The sequence below is a fragment of the Danio aesculapii genome, chromosome 7, assembly GCF_903798145.1.
Source record: "Danio aesculapii chromosome 7, fDanAes4.1, whole genome shotgun sequence".
NCBI classification, from domain to species: Eukaryota; Metazoa; Chordata; class Actinopteri; order Cypriniformes; family Danionidae; genus Danio; species Danio aesculapii.
Window position 1 is genome coordinate 52,764,259 of NC_079441.1, and position 26,048 is coordinate 52,790,306.

General features: G+C 39.0%; 1 protein-coding gene across 3 annotated transcripts in view; it reads right to left on the bottom strand.

Annotated features, from left to right (window-relative positions):
• Positions 1-3,090: 3,090 nt before the first annotated feature.
• The window catches only part of acsf3 (acyl-CoA synthetase family member 3), a 103,409-nt gene continuing 80,451 nt past the window's right edge, over positions 3,091-26,048 (bottom strand). For all 3 annotated transcript variants that reach the window (XM_056462157.1, XM_056462158.1, XM_056462159.1), the window contains exons 8-10: positions 16,891-17,025; positions 14,336-14,447; positions 3,091-3,548 (exon numbers count right to left, since the gene is read on the bottom strand). In XM_056462157.1, the coding sequence (XP_056318132.1) occupies positions 3,422-3,548; positions 14,336-14,447; positions 16,891-17,025 (374 nt within the window). In that variant the 3' untranslated portion in view covers positions 3,091-3,421. The remainder of the gene's footprint in view (positions 3,549-14,335; positions 14,448-16,890; positions 17,026-26,048) is intronic.

Consider the following 26,048-nt stretch of genomic DNA (forward strand, 5'->3'; position numbering starts at 1 on the left):
AATGTTTTCATCCCGAACACAACAAAAGGGTAGTAAATTTGCCCACATTGTATTATTGAGTTTTTTTTTTAAGATTCAAACCGTTTTCTCACAATATGTGTCAAAATAAGATTTGTCAGCAAAAATCATTCTGCTAGCTAAAACACAGAAAAAGTTATGGCCAAATTAAGACTCAAAATCACCCCAGAGTGGATGAAAACATCCCCAACATCACATAAGGGTTAAGCATGTTCTTATAAATTATATATATTCTTTAATACAGATAGATTACTGTTCTACTTTTCAAGTATGCTAACATATACTCCTTCATAAGGAAATGTTTCTAAGGATTCATGCGACTTGTGGTTTCCACCAACTTATGTTATTTTAGATTTTTGTGGATGAGGGCTTCTCACTGAACCCGTCTGTACTGGAATCTGCCTAATTTAGGAATAGCGACAGTGTTGTTTAGTCACAGTCTTTGACGTCAACAACATGGGAAGCTGAAAACTCCTGTTTATTTTGCGAACCTAACTGTGTATTTGGATTTAGTTTGATTTAGCATTTATTTGTTTCACTGTTGTGTTTAGTTCATGGAATCATAACATTATTTCATCTTATGATGGAGAATGAATTCAAATAAGCTTTGGGGATAATCTAATATTGTAAGGTGAACTTTTTTATTGATTTATCTTATTTTGTTTATTTTGATTGGTGGTAACACTGTTGCCTCACAGAAAGAAGGTCGGTAGTTTGAGTCTCGGCTGGGTCCGTTGGCATCTTGTGTTAAGTTTGCATGTTTCTGTGTTTGCATGGGTTTCCTCCGGGTGCTACGGCTTCCCCCACAGTCCAAAGTCATGCGCTATAGGTAAATTGAATAAACTAAATTGACCGCAGTTTATGTGTGTGAATGGAAGAGTGTATGGGTGTTTCCCAGTGCTGGATTGCAGCTGGAAGGGCATCTACTGTATAAAACATATGCTGGATAAGATGGTATAAATAAAGGGACTGAGCCAAAGGAAAATGAATGAATGAATTTTGGTGCATTTATGTGTTTGTATTTCCCTTCATACATGGAATTCTTTAAATATTCATACTTTTTAGAGAGGGACTAAAAGTTGTGTGTTTTAATAAACATATAGGGTACCTTTAGGTCTCAAAAAAATGTGTCATAAAAATGTTATACAACATATATTTACATTTTCCTATTTTGCAGAAGTTACTGATTTAGTATGTTTTTCACTGAAAACAAAAACTTTTCTTTGTGTCTGTACAGATCCAGAACCCACTCAGAAATAAAAATACAAACGCTGTCACTGGGGTGGTACCTTTTCAAAAGGTACACTTTGCTACCTTAAAGGTCCACATTTGTACCTTCAATGTACATATTGGTAGCTAAAAAGTACAAAAGTGTATCTTGTGGTACCTTTAAGACAGTGTTTCTCAACCATGTTCCTGAAGGACTACCAGCACTGCATGTTTTGGACATCTCTTTTGTCTGTAACATCGATTACAGGTCTTTCAGTCTCTGCTTATGAGCTGATGATCTGAATCAGGTGTGTTTGGTTAAGTAGACATGGGCTGCATCCGAAATTGCATACTTCCACACTATATAGTACGCAAAAAACGGTATGCAAGCCGAGTAGTATGTCCAAATTCATAGAATTTGAAAAACAGTATGCGAGAAGTACCTGGATGACCTATTTCCGATGAGATTCTGAAATGTACATCCGATGGACGCTATGCTATCCCATGATGCCCTATAAGAGAATTCATGAATTCAAGCGAAGCGACGCAACTGATGCAGGTAGGTCATGTGATCATGACAAAATGGCGGATGTAGTACGTCCCGAGTTCCATTCATACTGCTCACATTCATACTGTATGGAACATACTTTTCTAATGACAGAGTAGTACGTTTAAATTCAAATGCAGTACCTACTGAGTGGTAGGCAATTTCAGACACAGCCAAAAAATGTGCAGAGCTGGTGGTCCTCCAGGAACCTGGTTGAGAAACACTGCTTTAACCCTTTAACTGCCCTATCAAAAAAAAATGGATTGCATTTCTTAACTTGCTAGTTAACACATTCAATGCATTCTTTTTCAACACATCCCATAATTTCTAAAATATCTGCCTCCACCAAATGGTTGATATGTTGGTATATGGCAAAATTACCAGAATTAACACATATACTATGAAAAACCTGAAAATATAAAGTGTAAGACCAATTTATTATAAAAATAATCAAAATAAAACATTTTTGAACACCAAATCACCTTTTTTATTTTTTGAAGTATGCCATGAAATATTTCAGATTCTCATTCGCCACACTTTCTTGCTTTTGTTTTTACACTAGCAGGATTTTGTTTGTTGTAAATCAACAATGCTGTGTGTGTACGCCATTATTTAAAACAGTCATTCTTTAAATTACTTTAACAGGCATTATTTAAAACAGTCAAAATATGGTAAATCATTTGGTAGAGCGGGCAGTTAAAGTGTTAAGGTATCAGTGTGGACCTTTTAAGTACAAAGGTGTGCCTTATAGGTACAAAAGTGTGCTTTTTAAATAAGGTAACATGCCAGAGTGTACAGAATGCAGAACACTGTTTATGTTAAAAAAAACACTGCATTTGAGTAACCCAAAATGTGAACTTGTGGTTAAAGCAATGGTATATTGCAGTAAAATACACTTACCTGAAATTAAGACAGTGAGGCGCTAGTAGCAGTGATTCGCCAAGAAACCGCTACACTTGTCCTCGTGGTCCAATACAATGGCCTTATCTGTAGATTTACTATCAGTGAAATAGAGAGGATGAGAGAAAAGAGGACCCATCTGTGCTGTAATCACTTCCTTCTCCACAAGCCCACACCGCCTTTGGGCCTGACCGCACACCTGCGTACACACAGCTGCACACACACGCACACACGCGCGCATGCGCGCACGCACGCGCGCACACACACACACACACACACACACACACACACACACACACACACACACACACACACACACACACACACACACACACACACACAAGCACACACAAGAATGCTAACACGCTCACAAAACACACACACATCCTTGATGTCGCAAGAAAAAAAGATATGACTGATCAAAATAAATTTGTTTATTTCATAATTTCCTTACAAAAAATACAAAATTTTTAATTATGATCTTTTAAAGTGTTTACATTGCTCGTATATCTATAATCACTATCTATTAAATACAAATGACATTTAAAACATGTTCTTATTTATTACCTGCTAAGTAAAGCACCAGAAAAATCAGACGTTTTAAAAATCAAATCCCTCATGCTGCCCTCTACTGTCCAGTGACAGCAAGGAGTCTTCATATTCTATTGGATCCGGTTCTGACGAAGTTCTCCAGTCTGTGGTTTTGACGCTCAGCTCTCTGAAGGCTGATCTTGGATTGAATCTGGTTCATTGAGAGCCAGCAGGGAAAAACTGGCGGAGAAGGTCCTTCTTATTCACCTTGCCCATCTGGTTTCTGGGCATGTCTTCCACCAGGATCAGCCCTGTGGGGATGGTGTATGGAGCCATGTGGTCTCTATGAGGAAAAGCCAAAAGAGAAGACCAACTTCAAGACCATGTGAAGAAAAAAAAAGGAGATTTGTATTTTATTTCCTCAAGTGTGGTTTTTTAGACTTTCCACAATTCAATGAAATCCTGATTGAGCTTCTGTTTCAGGCCTCCTTTCCAGCAAAGAGCAGTGCATTTACAGCTTATACTTCAGTTACTCAAACAGCAAACAAAACATTGGCATGCATTTTAAAATGTCACCAGTTTAAACTCCAGAGGCCTGTTGTACAAAGCTGGTTTGGGTTTTGCATTTTGTTTGAGCAAACTCTCGAGTTTTCAGGCTCAAGAATGTGGGTTTGTTTTAATTGGGTCTCATTGCCTTGGTAACTTACACTAAAGGTCTAATGGTCCCGGTTTGTCTTCTTTACTGCAAATGAAAGGCTTTTTAAAATAAAGACTCCCCATCTTTATTTTAAATTAATCAAAAGTTGCTGTTTACATTGTAGATTATTAATCAGAGTATTGTCTTAATCATATTAAAATCGGATTAATGGTGTCCGTGTAAACGTACTCAGTGCCACCTGAGCAATTCTACTTTCATTTCTCTAAACTAACTACTGTAGACCTGTAAAACATTTGCATTATGCCAGTGAACAAATAATTCAGTTGGTGTTAAAATCATGTTGGAAAGACTCATTAGTGACCATTAGGTGCTTGAGCTCAACAAAATGTATAGCTTACAGGTTTTAATTCTCAGAGAAAACTGATCAAACTTTTTTTTTTTGGAATTTGGATGCATGGAATTTGAAATTCAAAAACTTTTAAAATACATCCTTACCAGAAAACACAGGACTACAATTGAGATATTTGAAGAAGTTCAGAAATCTACTCAATCCATTGTACTTGTGTATACTATCACAGCTAAGAGTTCTAAGATCTCAGTTTTTAGGTTCTGGAAATTGCCACAGATGGCAAAATCAAGGAGAAAAAGACGATTTTTAGTTTTGCTAAACTAAACCCAGAGAGCGAAAGGAAATAAAGACGTGTCATAATTTAACGCTGCGTGTTGTTTTATTTTGAACATGTGGTGGAAATGTCTTCAGGCGAAGCAAAAGACTCTAATGACTTTGTGCAGATGTGAGACGTCACAAGTGAAATACACACACATAAATACATAAAAATGACAAAAACCTCCTGCGTGCAGCCGTCGTCCTCTGTGCCGCAACATTTGTCGTATAAAACGCTGCCAGATATGCAGAACTCGATTAATTCCACAAACAATGAAATCAGCATGAAATAACAACAAATACTAAAAGTCAAAGTGGAGCACTGAGCTAATTAAATGTTTTTGCGCTTTTTTCCTGACTTGTACGGTCTATGGGCCTGGAGCCAGCTTTATCATCTTACTTTGGTGTGTGTGTGTGTGTGTGTGTGTGCGCGCAAAAACATTTTTTATTCAGTTTTCTTCTGTAGAAGTCCCTTCCAGCAAGGTGTCTCTCTGCTAATGCTTCCCCCATTTCTCCCACTGTCTCTTTTTTCCTCTGTCCCCAAGATTTTAAACAACATTTCTCGTTCCTGAATAATCTGCTCATTACTTCCTTTCAAGTTTATTTGTATAGCCCTTTTCACAATAATTGTTTCAAAGCAGCTTTACAAAAGCTGTACGTTATTGTATTACAAGTTCGAAAGCGTTAAGGTTATTAGTTATCTAGGGCTGCACGATATTGGAAAAAACTGACAATATTTTATTTTTTAGCAGTAACATATTGCGATATTGAGTATAATTCATTCATTCATTCATTTTCCTTTGGTTTAAACTCTGATTTATTAGAGTTCGCCACAGTGGAATGAACCGCCAACTATTCCAACATATGTTTTACACATGCCCTTCCAGCTGCAACCCAGTACTGGGAAACACCCATACACTCTCAAATTCACACACACACACTCATACACTATGGCCAATTTAGTTTATTCAATTCACCTATGTCTTTGGACTGTGGGAGAAACCGGAGCTGAGTATAATTTTAACAGATTAAATTTAATAGCTCTATTTGAAAAAAACAAAACGAATAATTTTAGGACAATTTTAAGTTATTTATACAAAATAGGATGATTTCGTAGTGGAGCGTATTTGCATAAAATGTAATAAGCCAAATCACAAGCAATGATGAACACAGTAAAGCAAAGTTACAAATAAAATAAATGCTTTATGGTTTTTCTGAGAGTTTAGGAGTATTCAGATGCTTAAATTAAATAAATGTAAAGTAAGTCATCGTCCTTGCATATGTTACCGCCGGTCTTACACTACCCAAGCCTCTCTGAGCTGGGATCGAACCGGCAACCTTCCACATGGGAGTCGAATGCTCTACCAAGGACACTAAAGACCCTCTAATGTCTGTAAATGGAGCACCTTTTAGAGGTCAGAGGTCTGCACAGTACTTATATACAGCGGGGAAAATAAGTATTGAAGTATTAAACTTTTTTTTAGAAAACATATTTCTAAAGGTACCGTTGACTTGGAATTTATTGGTGGTAACTAAAGAAGCAATCTAATTAGTTTACAAATTAAGTGATGTGTCTTAAAATAAAATGACGCAGGGAAAAAGTATTGAACACATGAAGAAAGGGATGTGTAAAAAGGCATGGAAAGCCCAGACAGCAGCTGAAATCTCTCAGTAGTTCTTCAGCAACCATATGCCTTTCCTTATTGTAAATTAATATTAGCTGCTTCAGTCCAACATCTACATTAGCAGGATGATGAAAATGAAACCAGGGTGGACATTTCAGCAAGACAATGACCCAAAATACAGCTAAGGAAACTCTCAAATGATTTCAGAGAAAGAACATCAAGCTGTAGAATGGCCCAGCCAATCACCTGACTTCAATGCAATAGAAAATACAAAATAAAGATCAGATTTGATGAACGAGACCCACAGAAATATCAAGATTTTAACTCTCTGTTGAAGTCTGTGAAAAAAAAAAATCACACATGAGACACACACCAAAATCTGCTTCAATTCCATGTCAACAGCTCCTTTAGATATAATATTTCCAGGAAAAAAACATGACGTGTCCAATATTTATTTTCCCCTTGTATACTGTTTCTTGAAGTTACTAAAAGTAGAATTTCCTGTGCCTGAATGCTTTAAACTGGCTTAAAATGTGTACAGAGTTACAGGCTTTAAAACATGCAAATGATACAATTATTTTGGTAGTTTCATGGTTAAACTTTGCAATTACTCCACAATCATGTGTGTTTTTAACTCTTTCTTAACTATAATCCTGATTTGACATTGGAGATCCTGCAACTATTGCGAATGTGCACATTGCGATATCAATGCTGAAATTATATAATTGTGCAGCCCTATTAGTTACCATAACTTTATTAGTTACTAATAACTAGGGCCAGACAGAATTAGACATTTTTTTGCTATTTCTGCGCAGAATTGTGTTAAAAAAAAATCTGCAGATTTATGCTGATTTATTTTGGGAGTATCATAACTAAAACCTTAGTATATGAAATAAAAAGTAATACCTTTTAAACTTTTATTTAATGTTTACAATCCAAATCCAATTAGATTCACTTTATTTGGTAAACAAAGCAAGTCTCTCGTATAATATATCTACTAAAAGACAGAAATTAGTACTGTATTGTAAATAAATCATATGAATATTTTCATATTAGTCAATAATATTACTGAAATTAATCTAAAAACTGAATAAATATAAATTTACACATATTTACACAAGTAAATAAACAGAATCAATGATGGGCTACAAATCTGCAGAATTCTGCGTGCAGATTCCATGTGGGCCTATTAAAAACTATTTAACTAGTAACTAATAGCTTTTAACAGTTAAAGTTGTTATATATAAACATACAGCTGGGGAAAAAAGTATTGAACATGTCATGTTTTGAGCTGTTGACATGGAATTGAACCAGATTTTGGTAAAAACCCAAACAACACAAACATAAAAATAAAACAAATCAAATCTGAAAAATGAGTTATGTGTAATAACAATGAAATGACATAAGGAGAATTGAACTACTGAAATGTATTAACTACTTTATATAAAAGGCTTTTTTTTTGGTCATGGCAGCTTAAAGACGTCTCTCATACGGAGAATGAAGTCACATGAATTGCTCAGAGTTTTTCACAGACTTCAACAGAGTGTAAAAATCTTGATGGTTCTGTGGGTCTCGTCTATCAAATTGGATCTTTATTTTGTATCTTCTATTGGATTCAAGTCGGGTGATTGGCTGGGCCATTCCACAGCTTGATTTTTTTTCTCTGAAAGCATTTTAGAGATTTGTTGCCTGTGTTCTGGATCATTGTCTTGCTGAAATGTCCACCCTGGTTTCCTCTTCCTCATCCTGATAATGTAGATGTTTACTGAAGCAGCTAATATTAATTTACAATGAGGAAGGGCAGAGGGTTGCTGAAGAACTACTGAGAGATTTCAGCTGCTGTCTGGGCTTTCACTGCCTCTCTACACCTCCCTTTCTTCATGTGTTTAATACTTTTTTCCTGCGTCTTTTCATTTAACAACATAACTTCATTTGTAAACGAATTTTTCTTTTCTTTGCTTATATGGATTTCACATGGTTGTTACCAACATCTGGTGAAAATTTCAAGTCAACAGCACCTTTAGAAATATGTTTTCTTTAATAATGAAGAATATGTTTTTCCTTGCTGTAGTTAACCTGCAGTTATATAGTATATAGGTGATGGTGAGGTCTATGTGTTCATGTTGAATGAAGTGTATTTGTGTATTAAGCGTACAGTTGAAGTCAGAATTATTAGCCCCCCTGAATTATTAGCCCCCTTGTTTATTTTTTACTCCAATTTCTGTTTAACGGAGAGAAGATTTTTTTTCACCACATTTCGAATCATAATAGTTTTAATAACTCATTTCTAATAACTGATTTATTTTATCTTTGCCATGATGACAGTAAATAATATTTTACTAGATATTTTTCAAGACACTTCTATACAGCTTAAAATGACATTTAAAGGCTTAACTAGGTAAATTAGGTTAACTATGCAAGTTAGGGTAATTAGGCAAGTTGTTGTATAATAATTGTTTGCTCAATAGACTATCGAAAAAAAATGCCTTAAAGGGGCTAATAATTTTGACCTTAAAATAGTTTTCAAAAAATTAAAAACTGTTTTTATTCTAGCCAAAATAAAACAAATAAGACTTTCTTCAGAAGAAAAAATATTATCAGACATACTGTGAAAATTTCCTTGCTCTGTTAAACATTATTTGGGAAGTATTTAAATAATAATAATAATAATAATTTTCTAATAATTCTGACTTCAACTGTATGTGTTGGCATCATCCTTTCTTTTGCATGCGTGTCTCTTTCAGCTCATCATTTCCTGTCTTTCTATGCCTTATGACATATATAGAGTGACGATTACGAAAGATGACAGATGGAGTTACGGCACTGAGGACTGAGCATCTCTCTCTTTCTCTCTGGATGTTGCTCTTTGCTGGGCTTTGCTAGAGGGTCTGGGACAGGTCAGAAGGGCAATGCAAAAACACACACACACACACAGCATCACACCAGCAGGGCACAGCACTGCTGCCAACACCCCCACACCATATGGAGCTCACACACACTCAAACGCAGATAAAAAAAAAGAGCCCCGAGCTGCTTCCCATAACGGGACATGTGTCTTCTGACAGTACTTAGGTTCAGGCAAAAAAAAAAAAAAAAAGCTACATTTCTGCAAACAAAAGTGACATTTAAAAAGAAACAGAGAGATCTGGGAATAAAATAAACCGAGACAAAGCCTGCCAGATGACGTTTCTTTCTCTTCTTTCTCCCTCCAAACACATCTGTTCTCGAGGCATGCTCCTAAATGAGTCCTCGTCCATGGGTGTGTGCGTCTCTGTGTGTGTATTGCTATTTATACGGGCGCTTTTAAAAATCCTCTTGAGTATAACGCGTGTCCTGAGGGAGTCTAACTCGACGTCTGACTCAACACGCTACATGCACGCTGACGCAAGCCCAAAAAAACACACTTCCAAACACATCGCTGTGCTCCACAATAAACTACTTGCAACAAGGCAGCTGGTGCATTTCAGCAACATTTCATGACCTGCCTATTTTTTTGAGTAAGTTCTAGTGTTTTTTGCTGGATGGTTATTGGCACTTGGAAATTCTTGTCCTGTCATTGCATATTCTGACCTCTAGGGGAGCTGTAGGAAGAGATGGATGTGATGTAAAGTAACTTTAGCTTTAGACAGCACAGAATGCTAATGTGCATGTCAACTTTAATACACAGAAATTGGGATTTGGTGTAGATTTTGAGCATATGTAGCAATTTTCTAAGACTTCAGAAGGCATAGCAGCAGTGTTGCCAGATGTATGATAATTATCGTTTTTGTACGATAAATTCGACCTCTGTACGATGTATGATCAATAATGAGAAAAATCCTATAATAAATGATAATTTCAGTATTTTATGGCATTTAAAAGTAATTTTATTGTAATCTTCGGGTTTCTTTACTTATTGATATAACTGCATCAATTCTGTACTGTCTGTGAGGAGAAGGTGGAGTTTTCTATCTCATCTTATGTTACCTCTTCTCAGCCAATCAACGTGGAGAATGGCTCTCTTTCACAAGTTAACGCTCCTGCTGCGCGCGTCCGTGGTTAGGTCAGTAGTTTTCAGTTTGAGGTCTTTTAAGCAACAATCTTAAAACAATTAGTGCTGTAAAGGAAGGTGAGAAGGACAGAAGTTTTCCCTTGATGTTCTGGTTTTTCTCCATTCAAATGCATCATGTGAATGTGTTTTTTTCCAAAGTTAATCTCATCAAAACAAAGCATGCCCACCTCAGAGTTGTTAAAAATTCGGGAGGGTGCACTGCTTTCAAGCCAACCAGCACTATTTTGCAGTCCATGACGGCATCCAATTTGTACAGCAAAATGAATCACTCAACATCTGGCAACATGCAACATTCGATGACAGCAACTCAGAGGTGGAGTTTGAACCTTCCCACTAAGGTATGCCTGTTTTTTTTTACGTATTGTGGTAATTTGCACATTGTGTCAAAACGCTATGTGTCTAGATAATAGCTGTATTCTCTCCGTTTGACTCGTGTACGATCATTTTCCTCAAAATACGATAGTTTTGAGGTTCTGATACGATACTTTGACATCTCTGGCAACACTGCATAGCAGGGTTTACTTTAAGATTTGTTACCATTGCTTCTCAGGATTCTGTAGGTTGTTTTATTTACTAAGGAAAATTTCTAATTGAAAATGTTTCAATAATAAGAAAATATAAAAAAAAAAAATAGAAATAATAAAAATAAAGTCAAAAGTGCCTCATGGGTATTTAATAAATAATATTTATCAGTGGCGTACATTAAAAGTTACTATTAGTGCAAATTAATGTACTGCAAAGAAATTGCAACTATTTTCATATTTTTTCCACTTCTAAAACCCATAAAATACATTTGTAAAGAATATATACTAAATTCACTTTTAAAAAGTAAATTTGAAGAGCTTAGATGCAAAAACCTTGAAGTGCCGTCTGAAATTTCAAGTTCACACTTAGCTGACGATTTATTAGCGAGTTTGGCATGCTGTCCCGGGAGAGAGCCCTGAGCTCAGAATATCCTCGAGCCCGGGGCTCCATCCAGTTTGTGGGGCGAGAGGGGACTTTGAGCTCAGGTAGGTTTTGAGAACTCCCCCCTTATTTAGAGCTGATGACAGATTATAAATTGTGATGTAGCGATCTACTGCAGGTTAAGAGTGATGAATTCACTTATGCCACATGTTTTTGGACTGTTAGAGGAAACCGGGGAACCCAGGGGAAACCCACGTGAGCATGTGGAAAACATGTAAACTCAACACATAAATGACTACTGGCCTGTTAAAGATTTGAACCGGTGACATTCTTGCTGTGAGGCAACAGTGCTAACCACTGAGCCACCATGCCGCCCTATAAAGGGAAAGGTGGAGGAGTAGGGGTGTAAGGGGGGATTCTTCAAGGTGAAGATAACTAAAGTAAGATACTAGGTATATATATGCGTTAGTTATTGTGGGATCAGCCGTGATCAATCATAAGCACGTGTTCCTCTCGAAATTTATTTATAAAACTTCACTTTTATGGAAAGTTTTCTCAGCCTTCTACATTTATGTTGTGTTATTTTACTTTAAAGACCATGAAAAGAACTTATTTTTGCCATAAAAGTGTAAAGTGTAGTAAAAATGCAAATTTTAGAATAAAATTTCACACAGCATTATGAAGTTTTTGCATCTGAACTCCATATACACATACATACATGCATACATGCATACATGCATTCATTTTCTTTTCGGCTTAGTCCCTTTATTAATCAGGGGTTGCCACGGTGGAATGAATTGCCAACTTATCCAGCACATGTTTTACGTAGCGGATGCCCTTCCAGCTGCAACCCATCTCCGGGAAACATCCATATACAATCATTCACACTCATTCACTACGGACAATTTAGCCTACCCAATTCACCTGTACCGCATGTCTTTGGACTGTGGGGGAAACCGGAGCACCCGGAGGAAACCCACGTGAACGCGATGAGAACATGCAAACTCCAGAATTGAAGTCAGAATTATTAGCCCCCCTTTCATTTTTTTTTCTTTTTTAACAGAGCAAGGAAATTTTCACAGTATGTCTGATAATGTTTTATCTTCTGGAGAAAGTCTTATTTGTTTTATTTCGGCTAGAATAAAAGCAATTTTTAATTTTTTGAAAACTATTTTAAGGTCAAAATTATTAGCCTCTTTAAGCTATATATTTTTTTTCCAATAGTCTACATAACAAATCATCATTATACAATAACTTGCCTAATTACCCTAACATGCCTAGTTAACCTAGTTAAGCCTTTAAATGTCACTTTAAGCTGTATAGAAGTGTCTTGAAAAATATCTAGTAAAATATTATTTACTGTCATCATGGCAAAGAGAAAATAAATCAGTTATTAGAAATGAGTTATTAAAACTATTATGTTTAGAAATGTGCTGAAAAAAATCTTCTCGCCGTTAAACAGAAATTGGAGGAAAAAATAAACAAAGGGGCTAATAATTCAGGGGGGCTAATAATTCTGACTTCATATGTATATATATATATATATATATATATATATATATATATATATATATATATATATATATATATATATATATATATATATATATATATATATATATATATATATATATATAAAATGTATACATCTACTTATAACACCAGAACTATTGAAATTGTGAGACAATTTAATAGTTATAAGCTAAGTTAACACATTTCTAACACTAAGCCTGAGTGAAAAGGAAGTTGTATTAAAAGCAGCTCTATATAGAATGCGAAGCTATGTCATGCCATCTTAGTAGGATCACTCTCTGTGACCTTTTGATTTGTTTTTGACTTGTATGTAAATATATACATTCTTCATGGAATCATTTGCAGGGATTGAAGGAGTAATCTAGCAATGCATAATCTAATGATCGAATCATCAGTGAGCCATTATCAATATTTGAGGTAGAAATAGCTTTTGAATGTTTGCTCGCTTTTTACTTTAGATTTTGAATTTGTGGTCATGTGTGCATTGCATATAGACAGTGGCTGTACTGAGCGCAGATTTATACAAGAAATGGCATTTGTTGATGACCCTCAGGATCTGTTGTGCACCATATCATTGTCTTGTCAGTCATTTCTCCACACAATCAATGTAAGCAGCCTCTTGCAGCACTGCTGACTCATTCTGTATAGAGCCAAGCAGATATATTCAGTTTACATATGTATCATTCAATGTAAAACTAAATGAAGTTCTAGAAAAAAGACTACTATAATGAATGCTCTGAGATCTGAGCTTAAAGGGGACCTAATATGCAAAAATCACTTTAATAAAAGGGGTTTTAATGCAGTTGTGTGGCAACCGTCTATAAATATAACCAGTTTCTAATGGTAAAAATGTATTAATTTAATGTCTTATAATCACACTTGATAAAAACAGTCTGCAGAAACACTCTGTTTGCCATTCTCTCTTTGTACATATTATTAGAGGGGAAAGCCCCACCCATTAGTGGCAATCTCTCCATCATTAGCATATGACATAATTCTTGTTTTTTAATCTGCCACTATGCTGACACACAGGCATTTGTAGCTCTGCCCCCTTTTGAAAAGAGCACAATCTCATTTGAATTTAAAGCAACAGTCACCAAAACGACACAATTAGGATCAAAGCATAAAGGGCCAGTTTCAAAGAGTTTTTAAAGATTATTTGTGAAGTATTTTGAGATGAAACTTTACATACACACTCTGGGGATATCAGAGATTTGTTCTACATATTGTAAAAAGGGGCACAATATGCCTCCTTTAAGAAAAAATAAAGCTATTACAGCCTTTTGTCTGAGAAAAAAAAATTAAGAATAAATTGTCATTTAAAATTCATCATGAATTCTTTGTTTAAAAAAAGGGAGTTGAGAAAATCATTACATTGATACCAAATTAGCATGAGTGGACAGAAAGAAACTGATCCATCTTTTATGATGGAAACATTAATGTACATACTTTTTTCATGATAAATATTTACTTTCCCTTTCTACACAGATGCCTTTCCCTTTCTACACAGAGATTGTGTCAACATCAGAGGAAGTTGTGTGCAGTGTGAATTGGCCTTTAAAAATGTAAGAATGTGTTGCTTTATAAAGATCCACTAAATGGGTGGATCTTGTCCTTCAAAAAATAACAATGTGGACCAGACCTTATGCTGATTGCTGAGTGAAAGATCTAGCCCAGTGATCCTACAAGTTACCTTGCCCAGACTTTCAGCTCTGACAGACTCATTATCTTCCCCTTTCTCATCTGCACAACCGCAGTGACCTTTTGACCCCAGGTGGCATCTGGAGCACCAATAACAGCGACATCTAAAAAAAAAAAAAAAAGAATGAACCGTACACATTTATTCCATTTCATATCTTTTTGAAACAATGCATTTTCACTGTCACCCATGGCAAAAATTTATTTAATTAGTATTATCACAAATTAACCTACAATTCTGGTAACACTTTTTATCTTTTGGGGTCAATTTGACCCCAACAATTTAAACTTGCAAAATGTTATTTATTTATTTACTAAAAGACTTTGTGTAAAGTAATTTATGCCATGTTTGACTTCTTTGATAGCCCTAGAAATAACCCAGTCTCCCTCCCCCACTCCCTGCCTCTAACACATCCAAATTTTTGTATTATTACCATTGTCAAATGGCAGCTAACCATAAACCCTTACTAAATTACCAGTAGGATCAACCTGGTTACAAAATGAATACCGAACTTTGAAAAAATATGGCCATGTTAATTTCACGTTTACTGAGTCATCCACATTAAATTAGGAAAAGTCATTAAATTTTAAGCAAAATAAAAAAAAAGTCTTCACTTTAAATGTATTTACTGATGTTAAACAATCGATGGGGACAAATTGACTCCTAGGTTAATAGTAGGGTTAAAATGCAAAAAATGGTTAAATATTTTGTTGGCGTCCTTGGACCTTTTGTTATAAAATGGCTTTGTAATTACATTTTGAAAATTGTCTCAAAACTGTCCTATGGTGTGATTGTCTCAAGCATAATTCAATAAATTACAGCTCCTAAAAATGAAGGATCATTAGTTAGATTACTAAATTAGAAAGATCATTAATAAATACTTCAGGGTTAATTTTATAAGTGGCTATTTTTAGTAAATGGCAATCATTTTCCTCATCCATATATATTCTGAAAAACATATAAACATATAAACTAAAAAAAATCTTTAATTAGTTGACGTACTCAATACAATATCACTTGAGTAAAGACCCCTGCAAAGCCTGTGTTGTAAACTGTAGGTTAAGTTTTGTCTCAGAATTTTTTACATATTGAATATTTTGGAACCACTATAAACATGCACTCACCTTCCACTTTATTAGGTACACCTGTCTAACTGCTTGTTAAAGCAAATGTCTAATCAGCCAATCACATGTCAGCAACTCAATGCATTTAGGCATGTAGACATGGTCAAGACGATCTACTGCAGTTTAAACTGAGCATCAGAATGGGAAAGAAAGGTGACTTAAGTGACTTTGAATGTGGCATGGATGTTGGTGCCTGACGGGCTGGTCTGAATACTTCAGAAACAGCTGACAGGGTTTACAGAGAAAGGTCAGAAAAAGAGAAAATATCCAGGGGCAGTTCTGTGGTCGCAAATGCCTTGTTGATGCCAGAGGTCAGTGGAGAATGGCAGACTTTTTCGAGCTGATAGAGACGCAACAGTAACTCAAATAACCACTCGTTACAATCGAGGTATGCAGAAGTGCATCTCTGAACACACAACACGTCCTAAACTTGAGGCAGATGGGCTACAGCAGCAGAAGACCACGCCGGTTGCCACTCCTGTTAGCTAAGAACATGAAACTGAAGCGACAATTCATACAGGCTCACCAAAATTGGACAAAAGAAGATTGAAAAAAGGTTGCCTGGTCTGATGAGTCTCAGTTTCTGCTGCGACATTCAGATTATAGAGTCACAATTTGCCATGAACAACATGAAAGTATGGATCCATCAACGGTTCAGGCAGGTGGTGGTGGTGTAATGTTGTGGGGAATATTTTCTCGAGAACACTTTGGGTCCATTAGTACCAACTGTCAACGCCACAGCCTACCCGAGTGTTGTTGCTGACCATGTCCATCCCTTCCAGCAGGATAATGGCTACATCCAGCAAGGATAACACGCCATGTCCTAAAGCACGAATCATCTCAGACTGGTTTCTTGAACATGACAATGAGTTCACTTTACTCAAATGGTCTCCACAGTCACCAGAACTTAATCCAATGGAGCACCTTTGGGATGTGGTGGAACGGGAGATTTGCATCATGGATGTGCAGCCAACAAATCTGCAGCAAGTGTGTGATGCTATCATGTCAATATGGACCAAAATCTCTGAGGAATATTTCCAGTACCTTGTTGAATCTATGCCACAAAGGATTAAGGCAGTTCTGAAGGCAAAAGGGGTTCCAACCTGGTACTAATAAAGTGTACCTATTAAAAAGGCTGGTGAGCTTAAAAACATATACTGATCTCATGCTATTTGCATATTATTAAGAGTTGTTTTACACAATTTTTGCTATGTCATACTATAATATTTATTTTATAGTAAAGTTCAGTACAAATAAAACTGTGAAAGAATTGATAAAGCTATAGACCTCTTATTTAACAAACTTAAAACTGCATAAATATATCTATTTTTTTCTTCAAAGATGGTGTTTTACAAAAGAAAAACTAACAATTTAATGCTTATTTGTCTACTACCCAAGTACAAGTGTATGAATGTGTGTGTATACCTGTGATATCTGGGTGGGCTAGCAGATGTCTCTCCACATCTAGCGCACTGATCTTATATCCTCCACTCTTGATGATGTCCACTGATGTGCGGCCCATGATCCAGTACACGCCGTCTCTGTAGAGTGCAGTGTCACCTGAAAGAGCAGCCAGAGCGGTCAGAGAGCCCTTGGAGATACACCTGCCTCCACACCACTCTCCAGTTTAATTGGGGTCTGCTCCTCTATTAATCACGCAAGAGTCCATATGGGGCTCAAGCAGTGAAGCAAATGGTTGCACAGTCTTCATCCTCCCACTACAGCTGTGGAAGGGGGGCTGTGATAAGAATACGAAAGGTGTGTATGTGTGTGTGTGGTTGCTGTACTTTATGTTGTCTTCTGCTGAGCTCTAATAATAGCCTGTAGTCAAGCTCAAGATCTTCTGCTTGCAATCTTAAAAACCAATTGCACAGAGCTGCTCAGCTGGAGACTGCTTAATTACCACCCCATAACACACAAACACACTACAGCCATCAGCAGCAGGAGCAGTGTGGTACACCCTATTCAAACCAGGTGCAATTTTCCCTCATTAAGTTTACTCACTTAAAGTTGGCTATATGGTTAAGCCAGTCCAAACTTAGTTGATATACAGTACGTTCAATGGTGTGAAAAAATGTTTGCCCCCTTACTGATTTCTTATGTCTTTGCATGCTTGACACACTAGTCATCAAACAAATTTAAATATTAGAATTCCAACCTAAAATTAAAGCTGCAAGCAGCGATGATAGGGACCTCGCACACGGGCTCACCGCCACCCGGTGGCCGTAGGACGACAGAGAACCGCGAACAATAATAATTAAAGCTGATATATATAAAAAACCTGAGAAAATCAAGGATTTATGCCATACTTGCTCCTGTCAGCAGGTGGCGCTATGACTGTGACTCAATATTTTCATGTAGATGTCTTCAGGAGTGGAATTTTATCAACCATGTGAATTTTCAGGCAGATCGGACTTTGTTTGGCTGAGTTATAGGCAATTTTACTGTTGCAAGCAGGTGGCGCTATAATTGTGACTCAATATTGGCATGTAGTTGTCTTGAGGAGTGGATTTTAATCAACCATGTGAATTTTCAGGCAGATCGGACATTGTGTGGTTGAATTATAGGAAATTTTGCCGTTGCCAGCAGGTGGCGCTATGACTGTGACTCAATATTGATATGTAGATGTCTTCAGGAGAGGATTTTAATCAACCATGTGAATTTTCAGGCAGATCGGACATTGTGTGGCTGAGTTATAGGCAATTTTACTGTTCCCAGCAGGTGGCGCTATAACTTTAACTGGATATTGATATGTAAACATGTTCAGGTCAGGACGGTTATCAATTGTGTGAATTTTGAGGCAGATCGGATCATGCATGCCTGAGGTATAATGACTTCTTGTTTTGTGGCGAATCGTCAAAGTTTGTGAGGCCGCCACGGACACGCCCATCGAGTAAAACTCTAAAGCTTCGCAATTTAACATCGCCAAGGCCTTTAGATGACAAAACCCAATTTTGGTGTCGATCGGATGAAATCCCTAGGAGGAGTTCGTTAAAGTACAACGCCTGGAAATGGCAAAAACGCCACTTTTTCGCCGCAGGAAGCTAAAAATATACGACTTCCTGTTGGGTTTGAGATTTCGCTCCAAGAGACTTTTTCGTAGGTTTTGGCATGTTTGACGTATGTGCCAAGTTTCGTGCATGTGCGAGATTCGTAACTCGGGGGCCTGTCCATTTAATTTTTATAGGTGGCGCCAGCAGGTGGCGCTATAACTGTATCGGGATATTGGCATGTAAGCGTGTTTAGGTCAGGTTGGTGATCAAATGTGTGAGTTTTGAGGCTGATCGGATCATGCATGCCTGAGTTATAACAACTTCCTGTTTCGTGGCGATCCATCAAAGTTTGCGAGGCCGCCACGGACACACCCATCGACGAAAACTCTGGACCTTCACAATATATCATCGCTAGAGTGTTCAGAGGACACCTCTCAAATTTGGTGCTGATATGACCAAATTTGTGGGAGGAGTTTGTTACAATGTAAAATCATGTCATTTCCTGTAGCCAGCAGGTGGCGCTATAACTGTATCGGGATATTGGCATGTAAACGTGTTCAGGTCAGGACGGTTATCAAACGTGTGAATTTTGAGGCTGATCGGATAATGCATGCCTGAGTTATAACAACTTGATGTTTCGTGGCGAGTCGTCAAAGTTTGCGAGGCCGCCACGGACACGCCCATCGACGAAAACTCTAAAGCTTCGCAATTTAACATCGCCAAGGCCTTTAGATGACATAACCCAATTTTGGTGTCGATCGGATGAAATCCCTAGGAGGAGTTCGTTAAAATACAACGCCTGGAAATGGCAAAAAGGCCACTTTTTCGCCGCAGGAAGCTGTAAATATCCGACTTCCTGTTGGGTTTGAGATATCGCTCCTTGAGACTTTTTCGTAGGTCTTGGCATGTTTGAGGTGTGTGCCAATTTTCGTGCATGTGCGTGATTCGTGTGTCGGGGGCTTGTCCGTATCAATTTTCTAGGTGGCGCTGTCGAGTCATTTTGCCACGCCCACTTCCGAGACCCATATCAGCCGACCATTTACGCCGCGTTTGATGTGTGTGCAAAGTTTCGTGACTTTTCGAGCACGTTTAGACCCTCAAAAGTGCCCCGATTAGGGGCGGAATAATAATAATAATAATAATTAAAGCTGCAAGCAGCGATGATAGGGACCTCGCACACGGGCTCACCGCCGCCCGGTGGCCGTAGGACGACAGAGAACCGCGAACAATAATAATTTAAGCCGATACATAAAAAAATCTGAGAAAATCACAGATTTATGCCATACTTGGTCCCGTCAGCAGGTGGCGCTATGACTGTGACTCAAGATTGGCATGTAGATGTCTTCAGTAGTGGAAACTCATCAAACATGTGAAGTTTCAGCCTGATCGGACATAGTGTGGATGAGTTATAAGCCAAACTACCTACTGTCAGCAGGTGGCGCTATGACTGTGACTCAAGATTGGCATGTAGATGTCTTCAGGAGTGGATTTTAATCAAACATGTGAAGTTTCAGGCTGATCGGACATTGTGTGGATGAGTTATAAGCCAAACTACGTTCTGTCAGCAGGTGGCGCTATGACTGTGACTAAATATTGGCATGGAGATGTCTTCAGGAGATGAGTCTTATCAACCATGTGAAGTTTCAGGCAGATCGGACATTGTGTGGCTGAGTTATAAATCAAACTACATTCCGTCAGCAGGTGGCGCTATGACTGACTCAATATTGGCATGTAGATGTCTTCAGGAGAGGATTTTAATCAACCATGTGAATTTTCAGGCAGATCGGACATTGTTTGGCTGAGTTATAGCCAATTGTACTGTTGCCACCAGGTGGCGCTATGACTGTGACTCAATATTGGCATGTTGATGTCTTCAGGAGAGCAATCTTATCAACCATGTGAAGTTTTAGGCAGATCGGATATTGTTTGGCTGAGTTATAGGCAATTTTAAGTTTGCCAGCAGGTGGCGCTATAACTGTATCGAGTTATTGGCTTGTAAACATGTTCAGGTCAGGACTCTTATCAAATGTGTGAGTTTTGAGGCAGATCGGATCATGCATGCCCGAGTTATAACAACTTGATGTTTCGTGGCGAATCATCAAAGTTTACGAGGCCGCCACGGACACGCCCATCGACGAAAACTCTAGACCTTCACAATATATCATCGATACTGCTTTCAGATGACACCACTCAAATTTGTTGCTGATATGATAAAATTTGTGGGAGGAGTTTGTTTCACTGTAAATCATGCTATTTCCTGTAGCCAGCAGGTGGCGCTATAACTGTATCGGGATATTGTCATGTAAACGTGTTCAGGTCAGGACGGTTATCAAACGTGTGAATTTTGAGGCAGATCGGATAATGCATGCCCGAGTTATAACAACTTGATGTTTCGTGGCGAGTCGTCAAAATTTACGAGGCCGCCACGGACACGCCCATCGACGAAAACTCTAAAGCTTCGCAATTTAACATCGCCAAGGCCTTTAGATGACATAACCCAATTTTGGTGTCGATCGGATGAAATCCCTAGGAGGAGTTCGTTAAAGTACAACGCCTGGAAATGGCAAAATCGCCACTTTTTCGCCGCAGGAAGCCATAAATATCCGACTTCCTGTTGGGTTTGAGATATCGCTCCTTGAGACTTTTTTGTAGGTCTTGGCATGTTTGAGGTGTGTGGCAATTTTCGTGCATGTGCGTGATTCGTGTGTCGGGGGCTTGTCCGTATCAATTTTCTAGGTGGCGCTGTCGAGTCATTTTGCCACGCCCACTTCCGAGACCCATATCAGCCAACCATTTACGCCGCGTTTGATGTGTGTGCAAAGTTTCGTGAGTTTTCGAGCACGTTTAGACCCTCAAAAGTGCCCCGATTAGGGGCGGAATAATAATAATAATAATAATTAAAGCTGCAAGCAGCGATGATAGGGACCTCGCACCCGGGCTCACCGCCGCCCGGCGGCCGTAGGACGACAGAGAACCGCGAACAATAATAATTTAGGCCGATACATAAAAAAAATCTGAAAAAAAAAAGGATTTATGCCAAACTTGCTCCCGTCAGCAGGTGGCGCTATGACTGTGACTCAATATTTTCATGTAGATGTCTTCAGGAGAGGATTTTAATCAACCATGTGAATTTTCAGGCGGATTGGACATTGTTTGGCTGAGTTATAGGCAATTTTACTATTGCCACCAGGTGGCGCTATGACTGTGACTCAATATTGGCATGTAGATGTCTTCAGGAGAGCAATCTTATCAACCATGTGAAGTTTTAGGTAGATCGGATATTGTTTGGCTGAGTTATAGGCAATTTTAAGTTTGCCAGCAGGTGGCGCTATAACTTTATCGAGTTATTGGCATGTAAACATGTTCAGGTCAGGACACTTATCAAATGTGTGAGGTTTGAGGCAGATCGGATCATGCATGCCTGAGTTATAACAACTTGATGTTTCATGGCGAATCATCAAAGTTTGCGAGTCCGCCACGGACACGCCCATCGACGAAAACTCTAGACCTTCACAATATATCATCGATACTGCTTTCAGATGACACCACTCAAATTTGGTGCTGATATGATGAAATTTGTGCGAGGAGTTTGTTTTACTGTAAATCATGTCATTTCCTGTAGCCAGCAGGTGGCGCTATAACTGTATCGGGAAATTGGCATGTAAACGTGTTCAGGTCAGGACGGTTATCAAACGTGTGAATTTTGAGGCTGATCGGATAATGCATGCCTGAGTTATAACAACTTGATGTTTCATGGCGAGTCGTCAAAATTTATGAGGCCGCCACGGACACGCCCATCGACAAAAACTCTAAAGCTTCGCAATTTAACATCGCCAAGGCCTTTAGATGACATAACCCAATTTTGGTGTCGATCGGATGAAATCCCTAGGAGGAGTTCGTTAAAGTACAACGCCTGGAAATGGCAAAATCGCCACTTTTTCGCCGCAGGAAGCCATAAATATCCGACTTCCTGTTGGGTTTGAGATATCGCTCCTTGAGACTTTTTTGTAGGTCTTGGCATGTTTGAGGTGTGTGCCAATTTTCGTGCATGTGCGAGATTCGTAGCTCGGGGGCCTGTCCGTTTAATTTTTATAGGTGGCGCCAGCAGGTGGCGCTATAACTGTATCGGGATATTGGCATGTAAGCGTGTTCAGGTCAGGACGGTGATCAACTGTGTGAGTTTTGAGGCTGATCGGATCATGCATGCCTGAGTTATAACAACTTCCTGTTTCGTGGCGAACCATCAAAGTTTGCGAGGCCGCCACGGACACACCCATCGACGAAAACTCTGGACCTTCACAATATATCTTCGCTAGAGTGTTCAGAGGACACCTCTCAAATTTGGTGCTGATATGACCAAATTTGTGGGAGGAGTTTGTTACAATGTAAAATCATGTCATTTCCTGTAGCCAGCAGGTGGCGCTATAACTGTATCAGGATATTGTCATGTAAACGTGTTCAGGTCAGGACGGTTATCAAACGTGTGAATTTTGAGGCTGATCGGATAATGCATGCCTGAGTTATAACGACTTCCTGTTTCGTGGCGAGTCGTCAAAGTTTGCGAGGCCGCCACGGACACGCCCATCGACGAAAACTCTAAAGCTTCGCAATTTAACATCGCCAAGGCCTTTAGATGACATAACCCAATTTTGGTGTCGATCGGATGAAATCCCTAGGAGGAGTTCGTTAAAATACAACGCCTGAAAATGGCAAAAACGCCACTTTTTCGCCGCAGGAAGCCGTAAATATCCGACTTCCTGTTGGGTTTGAGATATCGCTCCTTGAGACTTTTTTGTAGGTCTTGGCATGTTTGAGGTGTGTGCCAATTTTCGTGCATGTGCGTGATTCGTGGCTCGGGGGCTTGTCCGTATCAATTTTCTAGGTGGCGCTGTCGAGTCATTTTGCCACGCCCATTTCCGAGACCCATATCAGCCGACCATTTACGCCGCGTTTGATGTGTGTGCAAAGTTTCGTGACTTTTCGAGCACGTTTACACCCTCAAAAGTGCCCCGATTAGGGGCGGAATAATAATAATAATAATAATAATAAAAAACGGAGCAATTCCAATAGGGCCTTGCACCGTTTGGTGCTCGGTCCCTAATTAAAGCTGCAAGCAGCGATGATAGGGACCTCGCACCCGGGCTCACCGCCGCCCGGAGGCCGTAGGACGACAGAGAACCGCGAACAATAATAATTTAGGCCGATACATAAAAAAAACTGAGAAAATCACAGATTTAAGCCAAACTTGCTCCCGTCAGCAGGTGGCGCTATGACTGTGACTCAATATTTTCATGTAGATGTCTTGAGGAGAGGATTTTAATCAACCATGTGAATTTTCAGGCAGATCGGACATTGTTTGGCTGAGTTATAGGCAATTTTACTGTTGCCACCAGGTGGCGCTATGACTGTGACTCAATATTGGCATGTAAATGTGTTCAGGAGAGCAATCTTACCAACCATGTGAAGTTTCAGGCAGATCGGATATTGTTTGGCTGAGTTATAGGCAATTTTAAGTTTGCCAGCAGGTGGCGCTATAACTGTATCGAGTTATTGGCATGTAAACGTGTTCAGGTCAGGACGGTTATCAAACGTGTGACTTTTGAGGCAGATCGGATAATGCATGCCTGAGTTATAACAACTTGATGTTTCGTGGCGAGTCGTCAAAGTTTGCGAGGCCGCCACGGACACGCCCATCGCCGAAAACTCTAAAGCTTCGCAATTTAACATCGCCAAGGCCTTTAGATGACATAACCCAATTTTGGTGTCGATCGGATGAAATCCCTAGGAGGAGTTCGTTAAAGTACAACGCCTGGAAATGGCAAAATCGCCACTTTTTCGCCGCAGGAAGCCATAAATATCCGACTTCCTGTTGGGTTTGAGATATCGCTCCTTGAGACTTTTTTGTAGGTCTTGGCATGTTTGAGGTGTGTGCCAATTTTCGTGCATGTGCGTGATTCGTGGCTCGGGGGCTTGTCCGTATCAATTTTCTAGGTGGCGCTGTCGAGTCATTTTGCCACGCCCACTTCCGAAGCCTATAACAAACGTAAATTTTCGCCACTTCTGGGGCGTGTGCAAATTTTCGTGAGTTTTCGGGCATGTTTAGACCCTCAAAATCGCGATTCATTCGGGAGAAGAATAATAATAATAATAATAATAATAATAATAATAATAATAATAATAATAATAATAATAATAATAAACGGAGCAATTCCAATAGGGCCTTGCACCGTTCGGTGCTCGGTCCCTAATTAAAGCTGCAAGCAGCGATGATAGGGACCTCGCACCCGGGCTCACCGCCGCCCGGTGGCCGTAGGACGACAGAGAACCGCGAACAATAATAATTTAGGCCGATACATAAAAAAATCTGATAAAATCACAGATTTATGCCAAAGTTCCTCCCGTCAGCAGGTGGCGCTATGACTGTGACTCAATATTTTCATGTAGATGTCTTCAGGAGAAGATTTTAATCAACCATGTGAATTTTCAGGCAGATTGGACTTTGTTTGGCTGAGTTATAGGCAATTTTACTGTTGCCACCAGGTGGCGCTATGACTGTTACTCAATATTGGCATGTAGATGTCTTCAGGAGAGCAAACTTATCAACCATGTGAAGTTTTAGGCAGATCGGATATTGTTTGGCTGAGTTATAGGCAATTTTAGTGTTGCCAGCAGGTGGCGCTATAACTGTATCGAGTTATTGGCATGTAAACATGTTCAGGTCAGGACACTTATCAAATGTGTGAGTTTTGAGGCAGATGGGATCGTGCATGCCTGAGTTATAACAACTTGATGTTTGGTGGCGAATCATCAAAGTTTGCGAGTCCGCCACGGACATGCCCATCGACGAAAACTCTAGACCTTCACAATATATCATCGATACTGCTTTCAGATGACACCACTCAAATTTGGTGCTGATATGATAAAATTTGTGGGAGGAGTTTGTTTCACTGTAAATCATGTCATTTCCTGTAGCCAGCAGGTGGCGCTATAACTGTATCGGGATATTGTCATGTAAACGTGTTCAGGTCAGGACGGTTAGCAAACGTGTGAGTTTTGAGGCAGATCGGATAATGCATGCCTGAGTTATAACAACTTGATGTTTCGTGGCGAGTCGTCAAAATTTACGAGGCCGCCACGGACACGCCCATCGACGAAAACTCTAAAGCTTCGCAATTTAACATCGCCAAGGCCTTTAGATGACATAACCCAATTTTGGTGTCGATCGGATGAAATCCCTAGGAGGAGTTCGTTAAAGTACAACGCCTGGAAATGGCAAAATCGCCACTTTTTCGCCGCAGGAAGCCATAAATATCCGACTTCCTGTTGGGTTTGAGATATCGCTCCTTGAGACTTTTTTGTAGGTCTTGGCATGTTTGAGGTGTGTGCCAATTTTCGTGCATGTGCGTGATTCGTGGCTCGGGGGCTTGTCCGTATCAATTTTCTAGGTGGCGCTGTCGAGTCATTTTGCCACGCCCACTTCCGAAACCTATAACAAACGTAAATTTTCGCCACTTCTGGGGCGTGTGCAAATTTTCGTGAGTTTTCGGGCATGTTTAGACCCTCAAAATCGCGATTCATTCGGGAGAAGAA